The 24,546-nt window shown below is 36.7% G+C and overlaps 1 protein-coding gene across 5 annotated transcripts in view; it reads left to right on the top strand.

Annotated features, from left to right (window-relative positions):
- shank3a (SH3 and multiple ankyrin repeat domains 3a) overlaps positions 1-24,546 on the top strand; it is a 639,129-nt gene that overhangs the window by 594,998 nt on the left and 19,585 nt on the right. For 4 of the 5 annotated variants that reach the window (XM_069192202.1, XM_069192203.1, XM_069192205.1 and 1 more), the window contains 5 exons: positions 6,780-6,904; positions 12,300-12,435; positions 19,381-19,461; positions 22,361-22,384; positions 22,687-22,814. In XM_069192202.1, coding sequence (XP_069048303.1) covers positions 6,780-6,904; positions 12,300-12,435; positions 19,381-19,461; positions 22,361-22,384; positions 22,687-22,814 — 494 coding nt within the window. The remainder of the gene's footprint in view (positions 1-6,779; positions 6,905-12,299; positions 12,436-19,380; positions 19,462-22,360; positions 22,385-22,686; positions 22,815-24,546) is intronic. The other variant, XM_069192204.1, reaches the window with a different exon arrangement.

The raw sequence follows: 24,546 nt of genomic DNA, 5'->3' as shown, positions 1-24,546 counted from the left end.
CCCAATATCCACTACCCTTTGAGTAAAGACTTACCCCCCCTTTCCCTATTTTAAATGCCCTTTCCCCTAGGTTTTAGTTGTGCACTCTGGTTCATGTTGCAATGTGATTCTGGGGAAGTCTGTTGGATTGACTTTGCTGGTGCTTTTAAACATTCGGAATACTTCTCATAGTCATTTCTGTTAGGCTAAAAAGATTCAGTTCACTTAACCTGTCAGGGTAGGGCATCTCTTTGAGCCCGATTGCACCTCTCTGGTCTGATTGCAGAGTAGCAATTACTTTTTTCCATTATTATACAAAACGAACAAGGTGTGTAGTGCAGATATTGAATTCATCATTTGAAAATGTGGTAAATTTGCCTGGTCTAGGCAGTTTTATAGAGAAAAATGTATTTAACCCTGAAGCAATAATAAAGGCATGTGCACTGCCTCAGCTGCGTTCAAAATTAAAAATCTATTAAAATTTGGTAAACAACATTTTACAGCCACTGGCAATTAACAGCTTGATTATAAGTGTTTAACACAATTTGCAGTTAATCTTCATAACACCTGATGACCCCACGTTTTTCTGTATAAATCAAAAATGTGTTTTTCATAAAAAATAGCACAATAATTTATAATTGGCCTTATGTACTGTATACCTGTTGTTAGAAATGTTATTAGGCCCTCAATTTGCATTGCTGTTGTTAAAACAAGTATATATATATATTAAAAGATATTCCTGGGATAATTATTTTTGTATAGAAATCCTGCAGGATTTGCAGCATGTCATTGATACGATTAAAACTTACTTTACCTATGCCTTTAAAACTTCTGAAATCTTAAATTCTGGTTTATTTTAGATCCATTTAGTTTGGAGTTATCGGCCTCCTTTTTGGCTGATAATGACATTCTTAAGAGTTATTGAATCCATAAATAAGGATTGAAAGGACAGTGTAAAATCTGAAGTGACTGACATTTTGTGCTGGCAAGAATGTCCAACCTTGATCCAGGAGAGATGGTGTGTCCACAGCTTTTCTGGATCTCTTCAAAGCACTAGCCCCAGACTTGAACCAACTGGGAGATGTTGTTACAGTATATATACTGTATATAGGTCCCACTAAATCATTAGTGAGCTGATGGAGTATGATAAGAGCTGAGATGGAATAAATCCTATTGAATACCTATTTCACTTGTTGAAGAAGAACATAAAATAAGAGAAGAGAACCCCACAAATAAGCAACAACCAAACGTGGCTTCAGTTAAGGCTTGGCAAAGCACATCTGAAAGGAGAATACTGTATCACTGTACTGTCTGGCCACAGGGAATGTCAGTGTGTCGCAGACTTGATGCAGTCGTTACATGTAAAGGGTATAAGTACACTTTCACTAGGTTCATTACTTTAAGTTAATTTGTCTCTATACTTATTCTGAGCTGAAACTGGAGGGGGATTTAAATATTTTAATCAAAAATGTACAAATAGAAATAAAAGATGACATTCTGTACTGTTTTACTCATATTTATCTTTTGGTCTTAAATACAAATTTCATTAGTACACAGCACAAATGACAAATTCCGCTTCAGTGCCCCAATATGTATGCTTTCACTTGAGATATATATTAAATTAAAATATCAGATACGTGTTTCAGTCTTGTTTCTGTGCTCTGAATGCGGGAAAAAATAACTTCCAACAGAAAAATGGTGCTTTTGGAGATTTAACATGGCAAGGATTTATTTTGCAGTGACCCGGTAAGTGCTTCCATTCTGTATCGAGTCAGTGGGAGAATGGCTTAGCTTAAGCTTGGAAGATAAACTGTGGAGTTTGCTGCAGCTGCCATGCTAATGGTCGTCTCTTGCTCCTCAGTGCATCACAGTCATGTGGAAGTGTAAATCTGCTCTGACTGCATGAGGTGTTCATGGTACAACGCAAACCCTTACAGTCTTTAAGAAGGTTCCTTGTGAATAATCCAAAGATAATAAATAAATCAGGCTAAACACTTAAACCATTTGATTGCAGCATTTAAAGACAGGTATAACTTGCATTAACGGTGAAATACTGCATCTGTGCCCTCACATGCTCAGTGGTGTAATAGTTGCCCAGCCACAATTTCCATGCTGTCAGGAAGGTACCGCTGTGTCATTTGTGACAAACGTCCCTTAACCATTTCAGTATTCCATATAGGCAGAAGGCACCTATCTAAGTAACAGCAGAGATTAACATTCATGGAAAACAAAGAAATTGCAACTATCATTTTGTTTAATCATTGTGAAGACATCAGATGTTTTTTAATGACTATTGGTGTTATTTAATTGTCTTATTCATGAATGTAGTGTACTGTATCTTTCCCTCTGTTTCTGTAACAAAAGTAACCCAAGACAGACTTTACAAGGAGTTTGCAATACACTGGGTATTAGAGACCATAGCAGCTGGTCCACATTTTGAAGGTTTCCTGTAGATAAGTGGCTGAGATAAACATACAGTATGTAATCTTCAGACCTTTGTCTTTACTCTTGAAACTGCTTTAACATTTGGGACACTCAAAGTGCAGTAATGTTAGAAGGAACATCAATTCTGTTCTTGTTCTTTTTCCTTAATAATCGCTGAAGTGCTGATGAACAAATGGCTACAGTCAGTCACAGAGCAAGTAGCCACTGAAACAGAGCTTCCTAACCAGGCTTTCTTGGCACAACTCCAACCTGTTCTGAGCCCACCATGTCCACCCATGCTTGACTTCCACCAGTGGGCTTTGCCAAATGGAGCCATACTGTCCTGTACTATTAAATGGGAGAACCATAAATTAGACCACAACCAGCAAAAATTGGAACATTAAAATTAGTCAAAGAGATTATGGATATGTTTTCTGAAATGACCCATTTTTAGTGCCCTGAAAATGTCCACTACGAATCCTAAGACATTATTTTGCTATTTAATTATGTCCAAGGGCTCTTGATTCAGCTACTGAATTATACATTATTTTGCTTTTATACACTGTTATTGCTTAGATATTTCCTCTAGCTGTTCCAATTTTGTATTACATATGATAGCATACAGTATATAATAAGTATAACATTCTGAATAATGAGTCAGTATTGATAGTGGTCTGATAGTCAGACGATAGACTGAGCTGAAAGACAGAATGAAACAAATTCCAAAGCCACTTCAGCATATCTGAACAGTGTTAAAGCTTAAATTTATTATGCAATTTAATGCTTTACATTTAAGGTTGAAGAAACTTGTGTGTACTTTTTTTGTCACTCTACATGGGAAACTGGTATGCAGTAAGCAACCAGTTTAAAAAACAGAATAGATTAATGGAGAGAGATAGTATAGTTTGTCATCCATTTCATAGGTACAAAATGCTTCTTATTTCTTATTTTTTCTGTGTGCATCAAGCTTCCTGTTTGATAAATATGCATTACATAAAAAAAAACTTTGTATTGATTAAAAATTAAATTACAGTAAAATAATTCACAGATTGCTTTAACCTCGTAACATTCTTATTATGCTTTTAGAACAACATGCATGGTCCAGACCCCATACAGATATTGACAACAGTGTTTGTAACCTGGCCCCATACTATGAATCCAGTACAGGTGTACTCTAGATGCAGAAACTAGAATATCAATGAATTTGCTATCTTGTGATGAGCCTGGCAGGAAGGAAGTGTGGTCAGAGTGGCCTCTGCTGGAATGAAATGGTAGCGTATCAACTGTAAGTGATCAAAAAGGAGAAAAGGATGAAATACACACATCAGAGAGGAGTGTGACCCTTTTGCGAAGGAGAAGCATGGTCAGTTTCAATGCTAGAAGCCGGAGTTCAAATTCCACTACCTCTGGAACCTTTTGTTCTGGAAAGCTCTCAAAAGAAAGCAACCGCGTCTATTCTTGCATAACCAGCATGTATTTTAAGAAAATGGAATATACAGTGTCTTAGCTTCACTTTTTATATTTCAACCAGTGTTGTTTCTTTATTAGTCTAACTGTATAAGTAATTGTATAGAATTGATGCTGACTGACACAACTGGTAGAAACTATTATTATATAGAGTCAAAACCAGAAGATGCTATAACCCTTTAGGTCCAAGTTGAAGTTCCTGCTCGCAAGTTCGATTAGGAAATAGTGGAATTAGCTAGTCATTTAGAATGTGAAAGCTGTGTCCTATGAAATATCATCACTCATAGTACTTCTTTGTGACCTAATCACAATTCAAATAGATATTATACATTCAAGCTAGGTTACTAGTATGAGCTAACTTATCACTTTTTATAACTTTATAGCTATTGTACTTTGCTCTTACCTCATATAAAGCTTGCTCTTCAATAGCAGCCTGCTGTAAAAAAGTTCAGTTTCTTCCACCACATTCCATCAAATATTCTCCCGCTTATCTGTAACTGTTATCACAATATCAATCTTCCTGTCAATTTTTGCTAACCAACAAAGACTTGTAATGAAGGTCAAATACATTTTTTTTCTAAGTGTAGTATTTACAGTAGGAGTCTCTGCTTGTCTGGTGACTTGAAGGTAAAGTCCTGTTGCCCTATGTGAACATAGAGTGAATACTGAATATTATATCTCAGTCTCTCCTTTATCCATAGTATGCATGGCAGAATTAATTTGGGTTACTTTAATGTAGTCAAAAAATTCTATATCCTATGCTTCATAAAGTTTTGTGTTTTGCTCAATGACATTTTTAAATCTTTAAAGATAAAGATATTTGTGGGAAAGCAGTGCATTTCACTTCTTTCAAAATCTTCTAAGGAGACTATGATGTTTGTTTTGTATCAAGAGACAATCCTAACTTGCGGTGCTGATTGCTTAAGGTATTTTTTCCACTTTCCACCATATATTTGAAAATTATATTTGGAAATCAATTACAAAATAAATACTACGCCCTGTGTACAAAAGCCCCCAATTCCCCCAAACCAAAGAAGCATATTTATCTATCCTTCAGCTTTTGCCATTAAATCCTCAAATTAACAGTATTCGATATCAAAAGTACAGTATGATCATTTGGGAAACTTGTTAATACTTGTTATGATGTTATGGTGTGATAAAAAGATTATTAGAACTTAAAATACTCTTACACCTCCTTCTTTCCAGTTGGTCTCCTACTCTCTTTGTGTATTTCTGCCTGTGGTGATCTTAAGCTCCATTTCTTTATTTAACTCAGATTCATCCAGTATGTGAAATAAAACTGACTTGCTCTTCAGAAGAAAAATGCATGTTGAAAACCAGATACTGGTAATCCATTTGTTTCAGCGGAAAGCAGTGTCACATTATATATTCCACAGTTGTTACTTTTTTTTAAATCTTGGTAAAACATAATGAAAGCAAATTAAGTTCTCACTTACTTGTAGGCCTAGATAAAATTAAAATTGCGCTCAAATTCCATGTCTTACTGTATGTTTCGTTTTAATATTTGAGTTGTGCATGCTAAGCCCTTGCAAATATTCTTTATTAATCCTATTTTCAAATCCAACATGTGTGATGTGGGATCAGAGGAAACCACTGCTTGTATTTTATTTTGAAGGTAGTGGATCTTTAACAATGCATTGCATCACTATATCAATCAAGCAATAGAACTGTGTGACTATTTTGTATTCGTGCAGCTTCACAAATATTGTATGTTATATGGACAGGGACACAGGTTACCTACAGTATGTCAAAAATGCTTATTTTCCACTCCAAGGCATACAGTAGTACAATACGCACACATAATGTAATCAAACGTGTGATGTGGAATCAAACAGAAGCCTTAAACCACATTGTAATAATAATAATAATAATTGCTTACACTTATATAGCGCTTTTCTGGACACTCCACTCAAAGCGCTTTACAGGTAATGGGGTCTCCCATCCACCACCACCAATGTGCAGCATCCACCTGGATGATGCGAAGGCAGCCATAGTGTGCCAGAACGCTCACCACACATCAGCTATTAGTGGGGAGGAGAGCAGAGAGTGATGAAGCCAATTCATAGATGGGGATTATTAGGAGGCCATGATTGGTTAAGGCCAATGGGAAATTTGGCCAGGACGCCGGGGTTACACCCCTACTCTTTTCGAGAAACGCCCTGGGATTTTTAATGACCACAGAGAGTCAGGACCTCGGTTTTACGTCTCATCCGAAGGACGGCACCTGTTTACAGTATAGTGTCCCCATCACTATACTGGGGCATTAGGACCCACGTGGACCACAGGGTGAGCGCCCCCTGCTGGCCCCACAAACACCTCTTCCAGCAGCAACCTTAGTTGCTGCTGGAAGAGGTGAAACATTGTACCATTTTGTTTTTTACCAATTTACCATTTTACCATTTTTACCAAATGGTTTACCATTTTTTACCATTATAAACCATGGCAAATTGTAGGAAGCACAGTAAATTATTCCAAACATGATACAGGTGTATGGTAAGCAATAGAAATCATGGCCAAAAATATAAACATGAAAAAACTGAAACTATGAAAATTTACCATGGGAAACTAAGGTTTATTTACTTAATTTTACTTGTTTATACTTAATTTTATTTATTTGATTTAACATGGGGAAACCCCAACAAGAGTCCACAAGTCTAACAGTAAACAGAAACTATTTCATTTAAGTTTTTTGTTTTGTTTTGCATCTGTCTAATCCAGAATGTTCTCCAGAAGGGTTTCTATTTCAGTTGATTTTCTGAGTTAATTTGGCCGAGGCGTCTTCTGAGCACCATGCCTTTAAAAAGCCGTCATTATGAAGGCAGTGCTGTACAGGCACAGAACACCCAGGCAGCGTTGTGAAGTGAGTGGTTTGTGTGCTTAATTTGCAGCCGAGACGCCCATTGAGGAGTTCACCCCCACACCAGCATTCCCAGCGCTACAGTACCTGGAGTCTGTGGATGTGGAAGGAGTGGCCTGGAGGGCAGGACTGAGGACAGGAGACTTTCTCATCGAGGTAAAGAGAAATGTCCACCAGGGCAGAAAGCAGAGACACTAGGGAGGATAAATCATGTAGATGAATGGGTGCTTCATGTTATATTGATGTTGCACTTGAATTGATTCAGTTAAATTAAATTAGTTCCGTAAATTAATTAAGAGTTGAGGCGAACCAAAAAAACCCACTCTGGTGGTCTAAGAGCTCAGGAGTTGACCACCACTATAATGGAGCATTTCGGTTTTTATCTTCATTAAAGGTTGAAAATGCAGAACAGGAAGCAACTGTACAGAGCAATAAAAGATAAATGAGCTGAACATAGCTGAGCTCATGCACTATTAATGGAGCAGGGGATTGGATGGTGTTTGGACGTAGCCCTTGAAATCTGACATACAATCAGCTTTAGTATTATAAGAGAAGTTATTAGGTAATTTAATCTGTGCCCTGAAAATGTCAAATATTTGTATATAAACATAATGGCATTTGCACACTCACACGGGATAGTTATAGGTGTATGACTTTCAGGGAAAGTAGTGATATATTTTATTCATTCTTTTCTGTCCTGATGATTTATTTTAAGGGAACGATTACAACAGTAAATATAAAAACACCAGTAATCATTTCAATCTGCTGCATGTCTGCTTCATTGGTGTCCATAGATGCAGAGCTGATGTTGTCAGTAGACAAATGTCACTTTTTTTACCAGGAATTAAGCAGATTGAACAGTACATACAGTTTCTCTCTCACAACCTTTGATGAAGTAAAAGTAATAATTTTTTCCACACAATCTGGTAAGGAGAGGGGTTATTGAAAACTGTAAAATGTAAAAATTCATTTTACATTTTTATTTAAACAAGATCAAGTACTTAAAACCTCAATAGTACATAACTGATTTGCATTTTCTAAGTCTGTAAAGCAATTAGATAGAATTTGCATGAATTTAAAAATATAGGATCTCTTCACTTCACAGTGTGATGCCAACAACAAGTCTCCTAATAATACAGTAAGCATTTGAGGCAACAACTGATTCCCCTCTCTCTTCTCTGTACAACATCTACTGCGAATTTCAGGGAAAGTTAATTGCTGGTTTGTTGCTACTTTCATTACAAATTGTTTTGTTAGCATTGCATTGCTAAATCAAGACAGTTTTTCCTGCTGTGAAGACTTAAAAAGGCCTTGCTTTATGTATTCATTTAGGTCAAATTAATTTCATACACTTTAAAATAGAAGTTCATTTACAATTACAATGTAGTGTTTGGGTACTGCATAAGAAATACAGTATAAGCATGATCCATTTAAGACAGCAGCATAACAAAAAACTCATGCACAGTGTCAAGGTTTCTGAGAAAAAGTCATGTTTCAGATATACCATATTTACACAAATATAAGCCACATTTTTTCCCCAGATTTCAGGGTTGTACGATTGATCTGCAGCGTATATTTGAATAAAACTCAGCAGTCAATCAGTTTGTTGACACCACCACCAGTTTGCTGTACAGTGTTGAACTGTTTGCACATACTGTAATGGACCACCATTTTGCTTGGTTCCAGCATGTTGCTGCAAATGAGTGATAAAAACTTTAATAATAATTTGTAGTTATCCAAAATAATAATAATAAACTTGATTTAATATAGCGCCTTTAAAGGTGGCTTCTCAAAGCTCTTTACAGGATGACAACAACAATAAATAAAAAGAATACACAAGATAAAACACAATTACAATATACAGAGGAGACATGGATGGTGGTACTAAGAAAAGCAGAGGGGTGAAGAATGGAACCAGTTAAGTAAAGGCTTTTTTTTTCTTCAAAAGAGAGTTTTGAGTCTGGATTTGAAGGAGTTCAGAGAATGTTACTCTCTGATATCCTTGGGGAGAGTTCCAGAGCTTGGGGGCATAACAGGAGAAGGCCCTGTCACCCATACAATGTAGATGGGCTTGGGGGACAGTAAGGAGAGCAGAATTAGAAGAGAGACGGTTGTGAGGTGGGGAGTAAGGCGATAATAGTTCAGACAGGTACTGAGGTGCCAAGCCATGCAGAGCCTTATACTGTAGGTGAGCATGAGGATTTCAAAGTATGCACGGAATTTGACCGGAAGCCAGTGCAAGGACTCCAGGATAGGAGTAATGTGAACACTTGCACTAGACCTGGTCAGGATTCTGGCTGCTGAATTTTGGACATAAAAAAACAAGAGATCATGGATGGTACATTTTACTGGGGGTGATCCTGTGTGCTGAACAGCATCAGGATCGACAGGCTGATAGGCAGTTTGAAGTGAAATCACAGTCGCAAAAGATGATATGATAAAGTTTAAAGCCCTCAAGGCAGCTACACAGATTCCAGTTCAAGAATTCAGACTGGCCCATGTCTGAATTTCATGAGGGGAAGTGGATTTTATCATTCTGGTATTGTCCTAATCATTTTGCTTTTGAGTAGGCATCATTGCATATCAGTTTGCTTTCATCTCATTTACTCGAAAAAAATCCTGTTTTCAGAACCACTCCCCCAGTTTCTGCTGGATTTACTTAATTATTTGCATTTTGTCCTTTAAACTTCTCCCCATTTTCCTTTATTTATTTAAAATCAAGAGAACTTTTTCATTTCAACCATTTCGAGCCAGAAAGGTAACCTGTGCTTTGTAAAGCGTTTTTCAAATTCTAGTCCACATTTCTGTGGGGCTTATAATCAGGCCAATACGGTAATACAAAATCATGAAATGCTTAATCTCCCTGGTTTTGATATCTGTTATATTTACAAAATACATATGCAAATGAATGTCCTTTGACAAATCAATTGATTCAGGACCACATTAATGTCAGCGTAATATTTCAGTGTCTATATTTTATTAAAATATTATTTTAAATATGATTTAATCAATTATAACCTTCTGGTTATTTATTAATGCAATCATTTAATTTGAGATGTGTTTTGATATGCTTCCTGTAGAGTCTATGAAAAACAAGACAACTAACCATATCTTATACTACCTGTCACCATGACAACATTCTAAACTGTAGACTGTGAACAGACTGGACAGATTACCTTTTCTGCATGTTGTCTGTTATTTGTGTACTGCCATCCACAGGCTACAGACCTTTTTATTGTTGTTGTAAACTAGAAACCAACATTGATCACCAATGACACCAGTACAGTTTTTATTTACCATCTCTTTACATCAGTAGTGGTTTTAAATTTGACAGAGAAAAAGTTGAATTGATACAGTATGTCTAAGGCTGAGCTGGTCAGGCAAGGACCATCAGGTACTTGGAATTTTTTTTTTATATAATTTGTTTTAACTAATGCTTTTAAGAACTAAATAAAGGTTACAAATCAGAGAAGGCCTTTCAGCCCATCTTGCCTGTTTAATAGTAGTTAATTGATCCAAGAACCTCATCCATCTGTTTCTTGAAAGATGCCAGGGTATCAGTTTCAACAAAATGCCAGGATAGCAAATTGGCATATCTTTTGCTGGTAAAATACCAAAAGAATATTTAATTACTTGTTATAGCTGCCATTATAATATTCCTTTTAATTTTTGTCCTGGCCTTTCTAATAGTCTTTTTTACTGTCTTTACTGCTGCTTGACATCAATTATAATTGTATCCTTACAAATTTTATTTTTATTAAAATTCTAAAATGTTAAAGCAATTGCAAGCAGGTGCACATTTTATCCTCCTAAAGAATAAATTGGCTTTATAATATTATTCTATCAGTAATATCCTACCAAAACACTGGAGTGGCAACTCTTTTGATAGCAGAATGTAAAATAATATGTTTATGATCAAGAAGATTCATTTGGATTTATTTTAAACCTTTGCCCACTTTTTTGAGAACAGTAAAAGTCCACTTAGAAATGTGTTTATTGTAAATTGGAAATGTGTGCGTTTCATGGAAATTTCTTCTTCAGGAAAGTACTGTAACTTTACAAAGCTACAAAAAATAACATAAATAGTGCAGTATATGAATATTAAAAAATACGGTAGGTTATACTATGCCTAGAGTGGAAAATAAGCATTGTTGGGGTAGCGTGTGTCCCTGTCAATATAACACATGTGTAGAGCTTCATGAATACAAAATAGTCACATAGTTGTGTTGCTTGGTTGACTGCACATAGTGATGCATTGTGTTGTTAAAGATCCATTGCCTTCAAAATAAAATACTGTTTAGGCAGTGGTTTCCTCCTTGTCTGCACAAACTAGACAGGTGACAGCTTCTGACACTAATTTGCTGTTATTCAACTGGTAACAGCTGTTAATTCCAAGAGACACCTGTTTTTATTTTTGTTCTCTTTATCTAGAAGGGTAAAAAAAATGCTCAGCCAAGTCAGCAGCTAACAGAATTGGCCACTTGTTAAATTAAAATTATTGAAAAATGTCGTCTTATCACACCAGCTGGAAACTGAGCTCTGTGAATGACACAAAAGGTGAGGGACCAACTGTGGCATTTCAAATGGATTAGCAGAAAAAAAATGAAACAGATTTGTTGGTTGGAAAATTACAATTCTGGGTGTGCACTGTGAAGCCAAGTCAGCAGCCCAGGGAATTATGCACAGAGAAAATAGAAATTCTGATAGCAGGAAATTATAGTTATGCAAAACAACATTCTTTCATTGTTTTATTACAATATAAATGATGAATAGCACCATTTGCGGTTTTCTTAGAAGGATACAAAGGATTGTTTCCAGTAATTCTGTATCTGTATGTACAGTATACATTGTTGCATTTTTCCCCAAGGTGTTCAAATAAAGAACTATTTACCAAAAACTATTTATATTCAGTGGTAATTTGCTGTTACTGGGTGTTCAGGATATATAGGTCCTCAGCTTGCTATAATAAAACTCCTGATAAACAGCTGCTGTCTACTCATCCCGGCAAAGTAATTTCCCGTCTTTCAGATCTTAAATGCATAACGTATTTAAATCTCAGAATTTGAAAGGATTATCAAAGAAAGTGCTAACTGGCAATGCAATGGTGTTTATCCCAAATATAACGGCCTGGGCTGTTTAGTCCTCAAATTCTTGATTACTTGTACACTTCCTCCAGTCTTCGTCTTTTTGGCAGTCTCTTCTAAGGAACTAAAAATACTGCAGTTCTGACCTGATTAAGTCACTCTCACCACAGCCATCACAACCTTCTCCATTTGTCTGTGGGGCAGCCATATTTTGTTTTCTATCACTCTTCCTTCTTTTTCAATTTTTTAACTGTTCTCCAGATGGAGAGATATGGAGACAGCTGTTGTTTTTGCAGTGCAATACAAATACTCAACTCCAGACATCTGGGTGAATTTTTAAGTTGCCAAGGGCACCTTAAATGCATTTCACCCTCTTAGAGACAAGCCAAGCACTTGTCGAATGGAGCCTGCTGCAGTGACTTGGGTCTGTCTTGCTCACAGCCAGTCTACCCTCTTGTCTCCTCTAGGTCAATGGAGTGAACGTGGTTAAAGTTGGGCACAAGCAGGTGGTGTCCTTGATCCGACAGGGTGGGAATCGTCTCCTCATGAAGGTAGTGTCAGTGAGCCGCAAGCCAGAGTCGGAGGAAGTTGTCCGGAAGAAAGGTAAGAACGTTTCTAGCTAGAGATACTATTAGGGTTTCACACTTAGTGACAGCATGTACTGTTCATTGCCAGAAAGATATCATTCTGATTCAAAGAAAATTTAATTTAAGTGACCCTTATTGTGCCACAATTATTATTTTCCAGCAGTAATTGATTTAGAATACAGTAATTCTCCAGGTGAAAACTTCCTGACAAACTTTGTTTCCTCTTAGCACACACGTACATCTTTGTCCCTATAGTCATCTATCTTTGGATGAGAAAAGTCATGCTTTATGAACACCCTGTACATCCAGTGTCCACTCATTGCATTCTATTTTGTTTCCCATTTTCTGATTAAAAGTGTTGATGACATAGTTTATGTATTCTGCCTTTTCAGGATAGCATAATATCATACTTGTTTAAAGTACCATTTTGCTTTTCTGTTACAATTTTCTGCTGCTGTTTTTGATTAGACTGTGATTTGTCTTTGATAATAATGTGAAAACAAATTGCTTCTGAATCAGGTTCTGCAAGGTGGTTATGAATGTGATACCAGCTCTAAATCTGGGACAGTGCTTTCCCAGTGGGCATCAAACCGTTGTGTACAACTAATTTGTTTCGTTTCCGTACTTCCGGGCAATCATTTGCAATGCGTTTCAAGGAGTTATTTTCTGTTTATTACGGTATGCATAGATTAAATGAGTTTTTAATTAAACCATGTTATTGTTTTCTTGATGCTGTTTTACAAAAAAACTGCTTAACAGCAGTTATGTTTTTTATGTTTTGAGTTTGGTTTCTTTTAGGTTTTGTCATTTTTTAACAGAAGGTCTGTGGGGTTATTGCCATGGTCTGAAGTAGTAATGCATAGTGAATTCATAGCAAAACCATAATAAAAGTCAGATAAATTGTATGTTTGCTTCATTAGGTCATTTCATTCCTAGACTACCTTAAGAGAAAAGGAATAGCATACACAATAAGCATTTTATTTGTAAACTAGCTGTTTACTATTATGTAGACAAGATTCATGTTTTGTGGATATTATTTTTATAATATTGAGTGTCAGTTAAGGACATTACAGAGAGGGGTAAATTAAAGAGTTAAAATGTTGGCATTGATGGAACTTTTACAGTACTTTAGACTCAGACACCAATTAGGCAGCTATTTAAATTAATTGCAAAAAGCATTTTTGAGCAATGCAAGTCACATATTTCCATTTCTCCTGTTGGATAATTAGATAAGAGACTGACAATATCTTCCATAATAATTCAATATTTTTATTATTAGACACTCAATCAATCTTGTTACATTTTTACTCTTTTGAAACACTAATGCTTTTGGTGAGTAAAAAACTGCTTCTGTTTTAATTATCCACTGGGTTAAATAGGGTTTAATATCAAATCCAGATCATTAGCAGTCTGGAGTTTCTCTCATATGTCCTCAAAATGTAAACAAGAAAGTGAGAAAATGCTTCCTTTCAGTAAATATAGAGTACTTTGTATTTTAATTCCAGCAAGACGTCTCTGTGTTGTCTCTCGAATGATGACAACTGTGAAAACACAATGCAAGACTATGTTTTTCTTTGAAGAACGGATCAGACATACAGAAGAGTTCAGTTTTAAAACTATCTAAAATTAGGTCAGTAGTTTTACTGTTTTATAGCAATATTGCTAATTTATCAGTTATTAAAAGTAGAGTTGGGCTACACTTAGCAGATACCTTTGTGTTCAATATGAAAACTGATCAGTTTCCAAAATAAATGTTGTAAAACACCATCAAAGGAACTACTTTGAAAAACTCTTATCTACAGTGAGATGGATAAGGCTATCATTTGGCTATAATGTTCAAACAGTGGGTGTAATATGTTCCTTTGAACAAAGACTTGTCACAGAATTGCACTATGGACTGAAACAGTAGGTTGTTATTTAAGAAGGTTTGTTATTCTTAGATTCTTACACTCGGAGTTAAATCATCAGTTTATTAACACTCTTGTTTCATTCTTTACCATCATAAGCCATTCTCAGGAATGTGAAAGAATTTGCATTTGCATGATGGAGATATTTGCTCAGAATAATCTCTTTGCTCTTTCTTTGCTTTGTTGCTTCGCTTCACTTGCCTTGTCTTGTTTGATCTTTTACGTGATCTCCTTAATTTCACTAAGATAGTGTCACAGATTCCTGTATTTGCTCCATCAACAACAACTCTTGTGATTTGTTTTGCGTTCGCCTCAAGTAACACATGATGATGCTTTTACCAGCACATAAGAGCATAAGAAGGTTTACCAATGACTGGAGGTCACTCTGCCCATCAAGCACATGTGGTGGTTCAAAGCCAATTGATCCCAGAATCTCATCCAGCCTTTTTTTTATATGGAAACCAGAGAATCAGCTTCAACACCATGGCAGGATTGCACCAGATTCCCACAACCTGGCACTGCTTTCCTTTCTGTATAGTTACAACACAGACCACAGATGTCATAACAGGGTACATTGAAATGTAGGATTAGCCTGGTAGAATGATACAACTCTCTAGAATTCCCACTGTGACTGGCTTCTTCCATGACAGGAGGTCAATGTTCTGGTGTAGTGGTATTCACCACTGAAGGAGCAGGATGAGCAGCTCTGTGCCTGGGAATATGCCCGAGAATGGACTAATAAACTCTGACCAGGATAGATACAATATATACAAAAGACATAGTCCAACATAATATTTTTTATAGAAACTTTTTACAAAAACCTACAGCAAACTTTATAACAGTGCAGCGGTAAGCTCCTTTTGAAATTTACCCAAACGTGATGCAATTTCACAAAGAATATCAACACCCAAGAATTAGATGCATCTGAGAGTGTTTAGCAAGTATTTAGGTATAGCGGAATTTGGCTTTACTCACTCACCAGAGGCAGAAAGATCCATGCAGAGTGAGGAATTAACGAATGGGTAGCTACAAAGGTGGGGATGGAGTGGAGGAGCGTGGAGAGGGATTTGGGGGATTATATGGAAAGCTTGGAAAAGAGATAAGCAAAAGGCTTGTTTTCTCATCCCTCCCAACTAACTTCCATGAAACCATATGCACTCTTTTGACTCACTGCAAACACTCCATGTTAGGTGCTGATGTCAGTGGTGCACCCAAGGCAAATTGAAGTACAGTGGAATTTCATACAGATATCACAGCTGAAAAAGAGCAAATGTGTGAAAATATTATTTCACTGTCGGAGGACTTGAAATTCAGTTCTAGTTATTTATTTGTGGGTGGACTTAGGCCTGCAGATGAGAAACCTTTCAAGAACTGGCTGTATAAGCAGAAGCTTTTACCTACCAGAGTGTAGATTTTCAGTTTTGTTTATATGCTCAAAGTGTTTTGAGGCTGTAAATGACAGACTTTGGTGAAAAGCGAACATGACATATGAAAATTAATTTTCCCTATTTATATAACTGTTGAGGAAATATTATTTTTTATCTTCTTTAACCCTTTGGCTAAACCATTGAACTTAATCTCTAAAGTTAAGGCAGTATTTTACCTGTGCTGTTTGAATGCCATGGAAGCAAGTTCTCCAAATTCAGATTGCAAGTAGACTGTGAAATCTCTAGAACAGCCTGTTTTTATTTTTAAGATATTGCTTTTATGAGTACAGATCACCCTTACAGCTTGGGTTGCTTTGAGTTTAAGCTAGTGTGGGACAAAAAAGTGAACCCATTAAGCAAACTTTTAATTGGTATGGTAAAGAAAGAAAATAAAGTGAATCAAAGGGACGCTAACTTGAAAGTAGTTGTATATTTGCAAAGGAGATGTTTTTGTTTGCTGTTGTTACAGTATGTCTTTTTCTACAACTGTGAACTGCTCTCATATTCCTAACCCAGTAACAATCTGTAATATGAAAATATAAATTGCTTTCATTTTAACCACACTCTAGTGTTGTTCTCTTACATATTCTGATCTCTTTCAACCATACAGTACAAGAATAAACATAAGGTATCGATAAAATGTGAGAAAAATCTACCCTGTGTAACTTTGTAATCCCCTGAAAAACATGTTGAATAAGAATGTTAGGGTATCTGTCTTTAATGATTAGTAAACTGTCTCTGTCAATTAGTAACCAGAACAGCCTCAACAACCTCCAACCTGAATCACCCAAAGGGAGGAGAGAGAGAGAGTGAGGGAGAGAGAGCAGGAGTGGGAGAAGGTTATAACGTGATGTACATTCACAGAAAATAAGTCTGTGAGCGAGAAGTTTACGCCAAGCTATGCAAAAAAAATTAACAGGCAGCATTGGGTGGGTGGAATATTCATTTGGATAACTGGGCGGAAAACTAACTGAATTCAGTATGGAGAAGACATCAGATTGCTTTCCGTCGTACTAAAGATTTTTCTTTCTCTCTCCTTACAAGAACAAGTTGTGCGCAGGGACAGCTTTCAGATTGATTAACTTTCAAAAGCTAATAGAATTCACCTATTTATGTTAAAAAATAGGTTGAAAATATCCCTAGCATGTACCTCAGTACCTGCTCTGATCATAGTGGAGCAGCATAAGAGAGCTTTGAAAGCAGAAATGGAGATGAAGGATGATTATTATACCTGGATTTGAAGGATTTCATGAAGGAATTACAGCTATGAGGATTATTGTTTCTGTGAGACACTGGACATAAGGAAAAGGAAGAGATGAATGGAACAGATCATTTTAATCGCAGTTGACAAACTCACTGGCAAGGAACCAATTGTATCTTTTGCTGGCCCAGCATGTTTTTTGTCCTATCATGGATCAGTTCATTTCTACCTGGAATAACAATCACCTGGGGTTAAGTACAAGAAAATACCCAAATTTCAAAACGCTAAGCTTTGTTTGGAAATTTGGAAATTTTTCGTTTTAAATTTTGTATTTTGACTCGCCCTGCTTGCAAGTGCTCAGCAGTATGGTGGAGGTCAGTGGATACTTTGACCAGATTGACTTTAAATGCTGTGCTAAGAATCCCTGGTGAAAGAGAAAAGCATCGCATAAGGCTCTCAGCCGTGGGTAAAGATATCTTGCTGTGTTTGAGGTCAAAAAACACCAGGCACAGCCTGCTGTTCTCACTGTTCTCTAAGTGGAATAGAGCCTTTAAGTGCAACTTTCAAAAAAGACATCCGCATTGGAAACTTCTGTCGAAACCACCCAGCTGCCGCAAAGCAATTGATTTGCTTGAATGTGTAACCATAGTTTACCATGGGTTTATAGATGGAAAGGGCCACATTTTCTGGCCACCAGACATTTGCCATCATAGCTGTCTCAGGATACCTACTATCACAGCTCTCTCAATAAACTTTGTGGAGGCTGGCCAACAAACAGTAGGAACGTTGTGGATTTATTCCTTTAAAGATTAAAGCCTAGCAGTGTACCAAGCTGCTCGCTTTGATGACCGTGCCAGATGGATGAATATGGGAGTTTGCTTTAACCCAGAGAACACATCAGAGTGCTGCTATACTGGATGGAGCTGACCTGCCTTTAATGAATTGTGACCAAGGGAATTTGATATTCATTTAAGGCTTAATCATTCAGCTGATCGGTGGATTTGCTGCATTTTGTTTCTTCCATTTTGAGACATGCAGTTTGTTCAGGAATGCTGGAAAGGAAAACCTATAAAAAACATTAGTATCCAAATGCCTGAAATATTAGGCTCTTTTGCCAAAGATGTTGACTTTCATACCATCTGACTGATGAGTCATTTTGCTTTCATAATGTAATATAGTCTGAATTAACTCATAGAAGAATTTAAAGCCACAATATATGTATATACTATATAATAGTACATTCAATTGCTTGTAAAAGCATTGAGTTTTAGTGGCATTTCTAGGACTGGGAAATCAATGTAGTAATTAAATCCCAAAGCATACTCAGTACAAATGTACATTCTATGTTTTCATACAAATATTTCATCTTTAGTCCTTGCATTTGTACACCCACTACACTGCACAAGGACTGAAGTATTCTACTCCCTCTAACAGTGTGCTTGTAGTGAGGTGGTCCAACCCAGGCCTCCCTGCTGCCCTGGTTTCCATGGTTACCACAATGAATGTTTGAATTCAGCATTGTATTAGGGCCTGGGAATTTCTGTCTCTCTATTTCTTTGAGTCCTCTCTCACTCTTACTCAATTTCTCTTGCTCTCTATACATTTCAGTACCTTAGGTTACTGGCTTATTCTATTCTATAGTAATATTCCATTAAGAGAATCTGATTTAAAACATATAGCGCACCGTTGTCCTGACATGTTAATTTTGATTTGCCAGAGTCATCATTCACAATACTTCCTTTCAAACACATGAGAGGATTGCTGTGGAGTGAGTGTTTGAGTGAAAGAAATATCATATCAAAATTAAAGCATGGACAAAGACCGCTGTTATTTTTCTCTATGGCATTCACACGGATTGCAAAACTGATTTACCCATGTCAGGCTGAACTCTCCTGCTCTGGCACATGTCTGGATGCTGAATAAGTTTTGAGTAGACATGATGCCTCCTGTCTTTCTGGTGCCTTACTTATTTTTTAATGGGTTGGCTGACTTTTTTTTTTCCTCCAGAGAATGTGCTACAGTTTTTTTTTTACAGAAAACCCAAGAAATGGAACTGTGTGTTCTTTTTGAACGCCAGCTCTCCTCTACATCTTTAAGAGAATGCTTCTTTTTTTTTTTGAGCACCACACGCAACAGAAATGGACTGTGATGTCGCCTTGTCAGGTCTCTTGATATCCTGGAGGTTTGGGGTGTTTGTTTTCATTGCTCTCGAAGTCATCTCTTGACCAGGATGCGTTAGGGAATATCAACCATGAAAAAATTTGCCTCAAACCGGAGCCTGAACAAGCTGCTGCAGCAGTGCGAGTCCTCCAGCTCCCCGGAGTATGACGAAATCAAGGCCGTGGAGAAGAAGTGGCACCTCCACGTAGGTGGCGCTCGCAAAATCCTGGGCAGGAAATCCAAAGTCTCTTCACTTTTCATTGCAGCTCCCCCGCCCCCGAAGAGGGCGCCCAGCACCACCCTCACCCTGCGCTCCAAGTCCATGACAGCCGAGCTGGAGGAGCTCGGTAAGCGTTTCTCTTCTTTGTCCTTTTTCCTTTGTATTTGTGAATAACTCTCCTCCAGTTAGTGGTAAAGCAAATTTCTCATGTGCACTTTGGATGAGGTGAGGCACGTCAAGAGTGTCTCCTTGTACTAGCATGGACACAGTCATTGACATACACCTGCAGAATTCTTATTTTGGCCTCTGTCTTTCACCTAGCCTTACTGAACTCAGAATATGGAAATCTTTCTTAGAGTCAGGGATTAGGCTGTTTTTAAGTGGTTATATATGAAAGAAACATAAAGGCCATCAGCCTGTCTGACTCATTTGGTTGTCAGTAGCTTATCCGTACCCGTCATTACTGTGTGCATTCTTGGGAAGCAGCTTAAAAACCTGCCTAGGTGTTTTCTTACAGATACATATTCTAGGGGTCAAACGGGTGCTTCCTGTTTCCAGTCTTGATGGGCCTGTACTTCAATGTTCTTGAACCTTTGTCTTATTTCATATAATACTATAGTGCTTAAGTCTGGTTTTCTTGGTATATCATGGGTTGTTGAATAGTTGCATATCCCCTTACATACTCAAAACTAAACTTTGTTCAAGACTAAAAGTTCAAGACTATATGTGTTTTAATTTCTTGGCTGTGTAAAACATAATTCCCTAAGCTTTACAAAGGTTTAGTCTGTTTCTGTTGCAAAACACGAACCTTGGGATTCGAGGTGCAATTCTAGGATGGAGGATTTAAAACCTTAATTTGTTTGTGAACATTTATGTTCATTTTAAGTTTTCCAGAAACAGAAAAAAAATATATCTATACCCTCACCTACCTTGCCATCAGTGGTACAGTACTGAGAATGAGAATGCTCCATATACGTAAATAATGTCATGAGAGAACAGATATCCAGTGGTTCCAGGGAAGAGAATGAAGAGCTCCCAAATTAAAAATATTTTTAGCTGCTATGAAGTAAACTAACCTCTTTGGCTCTCTATGAGAGATAAAACCAGAGTAATAATTTAGCAAGAGGAAGAAGGGGGAAGAAGAACCCTATTTACAATTCTTAATTATATCTGCACACTCCCAAAACATGTAAATGTTGCCCATAACACATTGAAGTAAAGGTTTCTTATGACAGCTAGTTGTGTACACTCTGTAGGAACCTAAGCAACATATTTAGTGTTGTTTTTTTCTGTGAGGATATACATTTCTCCTTGTGATAGGTTTTTAAAAGAAAGGGTGTAAATTTGAAAATCTATTTCTAAATCTTTACTGCAAAATGCAGACACAGCTGTAATATGTTTTTAATGATGTTCAAAATTACATTCACATCTACAATATTATTTTCGAAGCTGGCAGCTATGAAAGCATCAGTAAAATTAACATTCTTTTTGGAGAAGAGTTCCTTTCTCCTACCCTAACTTACAGTCCCTGCCAAGGAATTTAAGCATCCTAATGAGAAGGATGAAAACTTCAGATTTCCTTGTAATTTTTTCCAGTTCTTGGATGAAAATGGCCACTTGAGAAGTATTTGTTAATGATGAAAAGTAAAAATGTCATTCTATTTATTACTACTCATAGACTATATCATCTCCACTGCTACTATTTCATTCTTTTCTCCTGTTTCTGCTTAGAATATCAGTTGTCATGGTAACTCCAGTAAAATAACATAAGCCACCACAAACTGTTTGCCAGGAAGAGGCATCAGTCAGTGTCACACAAATCTGAAAGCTCCATTGGAGAGAATTAAGATCCCTGGCCAACAAATACTACCTGTCCTCTTCAGAGTCTCGAAGAACTTTAGCCTATAGAAAACCATGAAACCCATCCATCTTTTCCTCTGTTAAATACTTCATGTCAATTAAAGAATAGCAAATAATACACCAACTACTTGATTGTTCTATTTTGTGATTTGTGAATGTTGAGACATTTGCCTTGAGAAAGACTGTTTCAATGGCATTGACCCATACCAGAAATCATATACATACCACAGCCTGAGCAAATTTATTTTCATTATGTGAAGATTAATATTCTTCTAGAATAGCCACATGACCGCTGTAGTAAATATTCAGGATTTACACAACAGTCCCAAGTGCAGTGTGGATGCAAACTAGACTAATGTAATGTATTTTCTTTATTGACAAGATTAAAAGATTGCTTGAAAGAAGGTGTGTTTTTATATGAGATTATATCTGATAGTAAGGAATATGGAACGCATTACAGTTTTTGTTTGTCAAAGACATGTGGGGTTTAAAAATACAATGTGACTAATGCATTTTGTCATACTGTGAAAAAGAGAATTGTTTTTAGTCAAGTCAAGCTGTTTATTAAAAAGTGTATCCATGGTAACTGTTATTGAATGCCACTTAAATTCAGTTCATATTTGACCATCAGTATCAATAATTCAACAAAACACTATATAACAAATATGGTGGAGGTGTGTCACAAGGGAAAGTATTTAATTGGCTTGCTTCATCTATGGCACAACATGATTGGCTCCTTGATTTATACTGTAGCATCCTATGCTAAAAAGGTAGATTTCAATATGGTGTTATTTAATAGAACATGGTTGCCTTTAGTTTTACATATATTGACATCAAAATCTATATCATATTTCAAGAGCAATTTGGCAAAGTCTTGTCCACTATTCATGCACTTTGTGGTTAAAGTTAGGATTTTTTTAAAATAGCATTCATCTGGTTTTGCAGTTAAATTCTACCTATGACATTAGCACCATAGGAATAGCTGCTATATGCTTACCACAGTGTATCACTGTATTATAGTGTAACAATGTCTACTGTTTTCTCTATTGATGTAAGAATAATTTCTCTCTGATGGTGAGATTTGAACAATGACTTTCTCTAGTCCGTTTTCTTGAGTTCTTAAAATGTAATGCTGCAGCTTTTTTTCCCAATTTATTTCCCACAAGCATCCGCAAGGAGGAGACGAGGGGGTGAGTTGTGTAAAGACACTTACGTCATCTTCAGTATTGGCACCCTAAGCTAATCTTCAAACCTGTTAATAATTTAATCAGTGTTGATTGGGGCAGGAAGATCCGTAGCTATGCACCTTAAGAAAAAATGCAACCTCTTTGCAATTAATGTTGCACATTTTTGAAGCATCTCACATAGTCTGTGATTTTAAAATGTGGATGCTGTCTGTCATGTTTTACAGCAAAGAGTTTGCGGGTCACAGACCTTTTTTTCATCCTCGTATCACATCCCAGCTTCTCTTCTTCTTTGTCCACACATGCAGAAAAACTGGATGAAATGCTAGCTGCACAAGAACCAACCCTGAGACCTGAAATCGCAGAAGCAGACTACAGGGCAGCCACGGTGAAGCAGCGTCCAACAAGCAGGAGAATCACACCAGCAGAGATCAGTGTAAGTCAATGCCCAACTCCAACCATACCAAGAGGAAGCAAGGCGATGTCTGGAGATAAAAACAGGTTCCGTTCACCCAGATAAATCAGTTCAGCAGTTTGTAACACAGAAACAGAAAGTTCACTTTTAGCTCCTTTGTGTTTGTGCAATGTAATAAAAGAATATTCTGCCCTAATGATGGAACAGAAAACCATTTCTTTGATCAATGCGTAATATTGGGTTTGTACTTGGCTCACAAGGTAATACGGATATCAAGAGTTGGTTAGAATTACTGAGATCATATCTCAGTTATATAAAATAAGATATGAACACAAAACTTTTTACTCTGGTGAATTAACATGATGAGAAATGTGACCAGATTTAATTTTCAGAAAAAGTTTAACTGTCACCCAAACGCTTTCAGAAAAAAGGCCTCCATTCAGATTGCAGTTTGGCTGCTGTACTGCAGCTACAGACCAACGAATTCACGTTTTGGTTGTGTTATGACCAGCTTTACCCAAGCTGCGGCATACAATTAGCCCAGCTCCACCAGTGTTTCCTTGCCTTGGAGGGTGATTCAATGTGAATTTGTTGGTGTCTGTGAGCTTGCAGTAAGAGAGAAATCAGGCACTCAATGAGGTGCTTCAACTATTCTGTTTGATATTGGAAGATTCATATCAATTGATCTTCCCTTTCCTGTTCTGTTAAACAGGATATAGCAGTGAACTGGACTGATGAAAAATTGCCCATTCTAAATTGGGAGTGGCCTAAAAATCTGAAATTCCAGAGGCAAATCTACTCCTAAAACTGCCAAGATAAAAGCAATGAAGGCAATGTAACACTATTGTAGATGGAAAGGGGCAAATTTGTTATTAATAAGACGTCATTTTAAACAACACAACAGTTTTCTTCTCTGGAACTGTGTAATATACAACATTTTTATACAATACTCAGTTGTAAAGCTGTTTTACATTATTTGTGTGCTCTGAGTTCTTACAAAAAAATATTATTAAGAATGTTCTAGTTCAAAATTCACACATTTCTTCCTTGTTAAAATTGAGTGTTCCTTTTGATTCTTCGCTGAAAGTGATCCTATTTATATAACTAAAAGACAATTGGTAGAATGTTATTGATGGTTTACTCATTGTGACCTTTATTGATTTTTTGCTCAGAATTGTTACAAGAGCAGTACCTTAATGAAAAAAAACATTAACATTAAAATCAAATACTAGCTCTCTGCAGTTGAATACCAAGATGGCATTATTTATTAAAAAGATGTTTAAACTTAATTTGCAATATTACTTGTCTCCTTGGAAACCTGGAAATGAAGGATGAAATGGGAGACAAAACTTGGGTCATTGCATTCATCCAAATCAGGATATAAGAAGACAGTGCTTGTTCTAAAAGCAGCTGTCAGATTACAGCAAGTTCTCAGAGTTTGTTACTCCTTGGCATAAATTGCACTGTAGCACTCCTTGAAGTCTGAAGTCAATGTTGTACTTTAAAATAAAGCAAATTTTGTTATTTCGGCTGCGATGCAAATGTGCAGCCACACAGCCAGAGATGATGCCACATATTTAATAACACTTTTTCTGTTAAGACTAATTTACAGTCAATAGGAAGTGCAAAATTCATTCTTGATTAGCAGTGGAAGTGTAATTTGTCTTCACCAGGAACTGTTCAGCCTGTCATCCCTCTAGATTCCATTACTCTTCTTAAAACCGAGAAACAAACATTTTTATTTTTTTCTAAT

The sequence above is a fragment of the Lepisosteus oculatus genome, chromosome 7 (assembly GCF_040954835.1).
Source record: "Lepisosteus oculatus isolate fLepOcu1 chromosome 7, fLepOcu1.hap2, whole genome shotgun sequence".
NCBI classification, from domain to species: Eukaryota; Metazoa; Chordata; class Actinopteri; order Semionotiformes; family Lepisosteidae; genus Lepisosteus; species Lepisosteus oculatus.
This window is presented reverse-complemented; position numbering and strand designations above follow the sequence as displayed.